This window comes from Thunnus maccoyii, chromosome 12 (genome assembly GCF_910596095.1).
Source record: "Thunnus maccoyii chromosome 12, fThuMac1.1, whole genome shotgun sequence".
Classification (NCBI taxonomy): domain Eukaryota; kingdom Metazoa; phylum Chordata; class Actinopteri; order Scombriformes; family Scombridae; genus Thunnus; species Thunnus maccoyii.
The window spans coordinates 32,019,316-32,027,506 of record NC_056544.1 but is presented as its reverse complement, the minus strand read 5'-3'; the positions used below and the strand labels follow the sequence as shown (position 1 = coordinate 32,027,506).

At 37.7% G+C, this 8,191-nt stretch overlaps 1 gene segment (V, D, J or C); it reads left to right on the top strand.

The window, feature by feature from the left end:
• The first annotated feature begins 644 nt into the window (after window positions 1-644).
• On the top strand, window positions 645-7,297 carry LOC121908836. The segment is given in 4 exon segments: window positions 645-672; window positions 1,329-1,639; window positions 6,309-6,374; window positions 7,274-7,297. Coding segments are annotated over 4 exon segments (429 nt in total).
• The last annotated feature ends 894 nt before the right edge of the window (window positions 7,298-8,191 follow it).

The following is an 8,191-nucleotide window of genomic DNA, read 5'->3' as shown; positions in this document are numbered from 1 at the left end:
TCAAACTTAACAGAACTGAAAGGCGTGTTAAACTGTGATGAAGTTCATGATGTCATTGATGGTTCAACAACCTACAGAGGTGATTTCCTGGCCCCGCCCACTGAGGTTCAACTCAACCAATGAGATTCTTTCTGTCTGCAGAGCACAAATGTTTGAGGAAGTAAAATCCCAATCACCTTGATGCTAAAGAGAAGGGCTATGCAGCAGAGAGGCTGTTTAGTTTCTTCATTCTACTGCAGTGGAAGAACATTGATCATCTGCTGTCTGTTTGGTTTCAACAACTCCAAAGACATGTTGCTTTACCTCTTTATACTTTTATCTCACTTTATAGGTGAGTGTTGGAACAGAGATGAAAGTCTCATTTTACCTGATGTATTAACCAGATATCTGTTTTTCATAGTTGGATGATTTTGTGGAAGTAAATTCACAAACAGAAAGAACATGTTGGGTTTTTAATGTATTTAAAAATGATGAAAGATGACAGTAAAAGTCAAGAACCTCTGTTGAGTCTCTTTTAAAATCTCTTGCAGACTAACTGACATGAATGACTCATTTTGCAGCCATGGGTTCCATGAACAGCATAAAGCCAGAAAATCCTGAAGAACGTGTTGCAGAGGGAGGAAACATCAACCTGACCTGTAAATATGAGGGTTCTATCTACAATATCCAGTGGTACCGACAATACCAGAGATCCAGACCAGAGTTCCTGCTCTACATCACAGAGGACGGATCGATTCATCCAACCGTTTCTGTTTTCTCAGCTCACATTAACAAAACAGAGACACGTGTTGATCTGCAGATCTCCTCTGCTGCAGTGTCTGACTCTGCTGTGTACTACTGTGCTCTGCAGCCCACAGTGACAGGAAACACCAAAACTCTGTACAAAAACCTTTGGAGCAAAGACAACAGAATACTCCACAACATCCACTAGAGGGAGTCACACACTGTTAAACTTCAGTGGTTTCTTATCAAACAGTCTAGATTCTTTTCCCTCATGAGACACAGTTGTGATGAAGAGTTTTACAAATGAATGTCATTTGACATATGAGTCTCCTCCTACTGACTGCAGAGGTGGCTGCATGGCAGAGAGCTGTTTGATTCCAGCTGTGAACATCAGACCAAACACAACTCACAAAACCACTCAACACTTATTCAAACTCAACATTCAAGTACAGCATTTCACTTGTGTAACCATGGAAACACTGGCTGTCATTTTACTGTTTTCAGCTCTTGTAGGTACGTATGTTTTTGTCATTGTGTGATATTTTCCAAATGATGGACATTTGACTCTGGAACAGAACTTTAATACAACATGTTTCCTTCACTAGGTAACACCTTGGAAGATGATATTACTGCCAGCAGTGCTGAAGTATTTTCATCAGAGGGCCGTAGTGTTACTCTGTCCTGTAACTATTCAGTTAAAGCTTATAGTCTTCAGTGGTATCGACAAGATCCTGGATCAGCTCCTCAGTTCCTTCTCCTGATCATTGAATCAACATCTACTGTGATGAATGCAAAACCTGCAGACCCTCGACTGACTGTTAAACTGAATAATGAGAGAAATCGAGTTCATCTGCAGATCTCCTCTGCTGCAGTGTCTGACTCTGCTGTGTACTACTGTGCTCTGCAGCCCACAGTGACAGGAAACACCAAAACTCTGTACAAAAACCTTTGGAGCAAAGACAACAGAATACTCCACAACATCCACTAGAGGGAGTCACACACTGTTAAACTTCAGTGGTTTGATATCAAACAGTCTAGATTTCTTGTAGTAGTGATAAAAACAACAGAAAATGAAACACTACAGATAAAACATGTATTATTTATATAAACAATACCTCATCATAATCAAATTAAACAGCAAATCATCTGATATCTAATAAAGTTCAAATTCAACTCTGTGGATCAACTATTTTTGTGAGACACTCTTACATTTCCATAACTGCCCAAATGTGAAACAATTTTAAAAATGTGACCAATATATTTAAGTAGAATATTCAGTATATGATTAACATGGTTATCATATATATAATAGTTTCTAAATACATTAACTGGTATATTGAACTCCACTATTGACAGGTCACACACTTTAAATCTGCACCCCCACATCACCAGCCGAGCTTTTAGATCCTCCACCGAGGGCTTTCTAAGTACCTCATACACATTTTAAGACCTGGGGAGATCACGCTAAGCTTTGGAATAGTCTTCCAACAAACTGAAGGTTCTTGGATAATGTAGACTCTTTTAAAAAGCAGCTAAAAACCCATTTGTTCAGACAGGCATTTGGATAGTATGTGCTATTTTATCTTAATTTATCTATTTTATCTGCTCTCCTCTCACCTTTGATTAATGTTTTTTTTTTTTTTTTTTTTTTTAAACATGGCACCAATTTCCATTGTTTTTCTGATCATATGAGATTATATATTCCATTAAAGTCCAGTCATTATGGCAGCTGGTTTATTACGTTTAAGTGCTGGTGAGATCCTGTAACTTGCCCCTCAAATCCTGTTGATCAAGTGAAATATAATCTTGCTAAACTGTCCATTGAGATTAAGCATTCTTCTCATAGTCTGGGTATAATGTTTGATTTTCATACAAAATACTTAATTTATTATTTAATACAATAAATCAAATGAAAATGTTACGGCCAAAAATATTACTACCCTTAACTTAATGTTTTGTAGGACAGCCTTTGGAGGCTATAACTGCAGTCAAGTGCTTTCTGTAACTCTGAATAAGGTTTCTATTCTTCTCCACTGGTAGTTCAGACTCTTCTTGAGAAAACCATTTCAGTTCTTCAGGTTTGATGGGTGTCATCTCCCAACTGCAAGTTTCATCTCTTTCCACAGATGTTCAATGGGATTCAGATCAGGACTCATTGAAGGCCACTTCAGAACAGTCCAACGTTTTCTTCTCATCCACTCTTGGGTGCTTTGATATGTATGTTTGGGGTCATTATCCTGCTCGAAGACCCATGACCTACGATTAAGAAATAGCTTTCTGACACTGGGCTGTATGTTTCGCTCCAAAATGCCTTGATGGTCTTCTGTTTTCATTGTGCTGCACTGCACAATGTAAAGTCATCTCAGTGTGTGGTGGGTAATTTTGATTTTCACCTTATATGTTCCTGCGATCGACTGAAAATACTGGTTGTGCATGGGGAGTTCTGTCCTTACAAATATATCAGTATACACTGTCCCCTGCTTGGATGATGTCACAGTGATGTCATTAAGGGAGGAGGGGCTTCCTCTACAGATGGGAGAAGCCCAGCTGTCCCCATCAGAAAGTAAGCAGACTTCAGTAAGTTGACTTTGAGGATTACTGAGCTGTTTATCTTTGAACATGTTGCTTTTAGTGCCAGCTCTGCTCCTCTGTATATTCACTGGTAAGTCACATTTTAATTAATCTCTTGGACTTAAATTAAATGAGAAGAACATTCATATCTGATAATGTAATTAAAACAGCTACATAGTTACTGAAGCACAGAACAAGAAGCCCAAGAAAATGTAAATTTGTTCACTAACTTCTGGATTTAAATATTTTCATATAGGTGTCAGCTGTGAACTCACTGCAGTCAAGAATGAAGAGAACAGTTTGGAGGGCAGCACTGTTACTCTGTCTTATAATTACCCAGAACTTTACCCTGGTGATTATTTCTTCTGGTATCGACAATATCCAGGAAAACCACCAGAGATCCTCATCTCGCACTCAGATTCTGGAAAAGTAACAAATCCAAAACCTGGACTGGAGATTACAGTGGAGGGCAAACAAATCCATCTGCAGATCTCCTCTGCTGCAGTGACAGACTCTGCTCTGTACTACTGTGCTGTGAGGCCCACAGTGACAGCAAACCCACAGTCTCTGTACAAAAACCTGACAGCTCCTCAATGAACATTTACACACTTCAACTACTCTTTGTGTTGAACTTCACTGCCGTCAAGTGGACAGAGAGTGCACTTACATGTGCACCAGTATCCTGGTTGTGATGGTGTTTTTAGAGATTCCCATTTAGTATTGCACAAGTAAACATCATATCCTGGTTTTAGAAACCTTGAAATGTTACCTGAAGTAAAAGTAGGAAAGTGTAGCATGTAAACATCTGTTCCAGATATGTTAATTTGTAATTATTTGTTAAATATATGTCACAGATATGTCACAATTAAAAACAAATCATTATATAATGAGGACTGGATGGTGAAAGGCATTTGGTCGGTGATTCACTTAGTTGATAGTAGTGGCTGTGTCATGTCATATGAAAACTTCGGCCTTACATATGATTTAACTGGCAACTGTAACATATTTAAAGCTACAACTAAAGCCATCCCCAACTCCATTATATGCTAAATTAAAGGAATTTTATCAAATTCTACTCCCATCACCCCCTGTCTCCCACAACTTTCAGTTGGAGGCTGCGACTTTAATGTAGTCAAAATTCCAAACAAAACAATTACAAATATGTTTAACAGCATCTCATACCCTATCGTATTGTATCTTACAGAAACTCAATTTTGCAAATCTATTTGCAAGGCATTATATCAACATGTTACAAACTAAATATCTAAAATTTCCCATAACTCCCAAGGCAAAAGAAATGCACTTCAAAATTTTAAATGGAGTGTATCCATCCAGTTTCTTCTGCACTCTTCTGACCAGCCATCACCTTGCTCCCATTCTCCCAAGCCACAACTCAGTTTGGGTTATGTTGCAGAGTGAGAGTGTGTGAGTTTGGGCCCACCGTACATTGTTGATATACACATTAAAGATGTTTGCATTTGTGATATTAGAACCTAATTAGAGGTAACAGATGAAAATTTAAAAAAAGACCTGATGGATATTAGAGAAACTAATATTTATTTTGTCTTTATTAATATTGGGTATTATTTCTATTTGGATTCACTTTATTAGTCATCTAAAGTGGTTTTGTTTTGTGTACCTTTTTGCATTCAAAGTCTACTTGTTGTGTCATAGTTCATCATAGGTAATTCATATTTTGGTATTAACTGTTAAAAAGGGTAGGAAAAATTAACACACAAGATTAAAAAACTAATAGGAGGCATATACACTTAACACCATTCCTTAATTTTATTGGAGGCACCGTCAGCTGTTTTTTAGTAAAAATTTATCATGAAAATGTGGCTTAAAACTGAATAAAAGACAGTTTCTGTTGAAACAACCACAACGCTGATGTATTATCTTGTATGTGTGTAAGTTACTCTTTGGTAGACGCCATTGTAGCAGACAAACATTACGCTGACTCATGCATCTTGTGCACTATACTCTTTCGTAGAGGGATATGAAACCATTGACAGGCAACCAAATGAAACGGTCCGTTACCTTGATTAAAATTACAGATCTCTCAGTTTGAAAATGTTGGAAACATTTGGGATAATGTAAGTACACAACTCAACAAAATATATAGCATAGGTCTAGTTGTTTTTAGACATTTTAATGCAGAATAGTTACATATTATAGCTTTAAATATGAAACTGTAACCTAGGTCCCGTCCATAGTACTCATAGCAGATTCACATCATACTCTATAGCCACATGGGACGGGTGTTACATTCACATTTAAGAAGCTGCAACCATCAAATATTTGGCATTTCTGCTGAAAAACTGTAGAACAGGACATCTCCTGCTGCTTCCATGACACAGAAATATAGCAAACATAATGAGTAACAAGTTTTAGTTCAGGTAAGCTGTTCTTTTTCATGCACACAGAAAGACATTTTCTGACATTTTAAATAGTTGGAGCGAGTGTTTGGCCTGAGATAACTGTCAGGAGCTCCAAGTAAATATGATGAGTTTGTCAGGAGGCTGATGGATCTCAGTGTTCAACTCAAACTTAACAGAACTGAAAGCCGTGTTAAACTGTGATGAAGTTCATGATGTCATTGATGGTTCAACAACCTATGGAGGTGATTTCCTGGCCCCGCCCACTGAGGTTCAACTCAACCAATGAGATTCTTTCTGTCTGCAGAGCAGAAATGTTTGAGGAAGTAAAATCCCAATCAGCTTGATGCTGAGGAGAAGGGCTGTGCAGCAGAGAGGCTGTTTAGTTTCTTCATTCTACTGCAGTGGAAGAACATTGATCATCTGCTGTCTGTTTGGTTTCAACAACTCCAAAGACATGTTGCTTTACCTCTTTATACTTTTATCTCACTTTATAGGTGAGTGTTAGAACAGAGATGAAAGTCTCATTTTACCTGATGTATTAACCAGATATCTGTTTTTCATAGCTGGATGATTTTGTGGAAGTAAATTCACAAACAGAAAGAACATGTTGGGTTTTTAATGTAGAAAGAGTAGAAAGAGAAACGTGTTCATCTGCAGATCTCCTCTGCTGCAGTGACAGACTCTGCTCTGTACTACTGTGCTGTGAGGCCCACAGTGACAGGAAACACCAAAACTCTGTACAAAAACCTGACAGCTCCTCACTGAACATTTACATACTTCAACTACTCTTTGTGTTGAACTTCACTGCCATCGAGTGGACAGAGAGTGCACTTACATGTGCACCAGTATCCTGGTTGTGATGGTGTTTTTAGAGATTCCCATTTAGTATTGCACAAGTAAACATCATATCCTGGTTTTAGAAACCTTGAAATGTTACCTGAAGTAAAACTAGGGAAGTGTAGCATGTAAACATCTGTTCCAGATTTGTTAATATTCTCTGTTGGTAGAGAAATTAGGCTGGGATGTTGAGGAATTAAGACACAACTGGACACACATGATCAGAAATCAGTATCCTGTTAGAATAATGTATATAGGGATATGTATAACCAGGTTTCTAATGTTCCATGTAACCGTCATATCCTGAATATGATCAAAAGCCGGATAAGACTCAGAACTGAATACTAATGTGTGATTAGATACAGCTTCAGTTCACACAGGTGTTTCTCACTGGTGTTGTACTGTAATGAGACACTGATCCAACCACAGCCGACAACCTGGTGGAATCAGGTTATAATTGGAAAATAAATTATATCAGACATTAATTTTAAAGTTCAAGTTTTAACTCATTTAACTGACATAGTCAGCTTTCACAATGTAAAAAGATTATGCGAAAATGACATGTCTTCTATCTAATTTCTAATTTTAAGAGACTCGTTAGCACAATATACCATTTTGGACATCTTTTTTGGACAGGTATGCCTGATTTTTGCTGATCTGCAGAAATATACTCGTTAAGATAGAACAGTGAGAGAAAGAACATGATGGCATTTGTTTGTGTGCGCATGTTCACTCCAAGCTCCTTCTGTCTGCTTCTTCAGGCCACCTGTCCACGACAGACATGAAGTTCAACTGTAATGAATGAATGAAAAGGAGAAATGCAGCGGAGGAAAATGAAACAGAAACTAAGAGCATCTATCTCCACAATAAATCATCAATTGAGTGTTATTAATCATCTGTGTTATTGTTATTTATTTGTGCTTTAAAACCACCACAAAACAATCAGAAAATAAGGTTTTATTTCTCTTATTCACTGGGGGTACAGTGCGGGGTGCGAGCCCGCCCATAAAAACTAAATACCAGTAACTTTCCTCTGCTTGTTAGCCATGAGGCTAGCTAGTGTAACGGTTTATCAGTGGTGTGGATGATAGTTAATGAGTTAACATGATTATGTACTCATTCTGCATAACTAACATAATGGTAAAAATACCTGGGCTTCACATTTCAGTACATGTTCATACAGTTACAGTGGAAACACGTCTGTCACCGGAGAGATTCTACTGGTAGTTGATCCAAAACGTTTAAGGCTGAGACACAGCACCATTTCAGGGTTACTGATCCTTTTAGCTAATGATGGATCGTCACATAACAAAACAGCTGGCCAGGGCTGATAATATTAGAGAGATTATTAGGTGTAAAAACACTAGAAATAAACATGTGAACTAAACTTTGTGGCAAGTAGATGTCAGTGAAAACTACATTTTGAATCTGTTGACATGAGGTTGGAAATGCTTTTCTGTGGCTTTGTGGATAGAAATAAAGGGTACTGGCAAATGGATGAACTGGAAGATGAAAATGAAACAGTCATTAGTGATAGGCTATTGTAACTAAACACAATAACTTAATCAAAACTAAGCTTAGTCCAATACCCATTATAAGGAGAACCCTTTGCTCAATAGCCAATTATAATTATTCCACTCAAGTTTACTGTTACAGTTGCTGTTAGTTGTGTTTTTAAT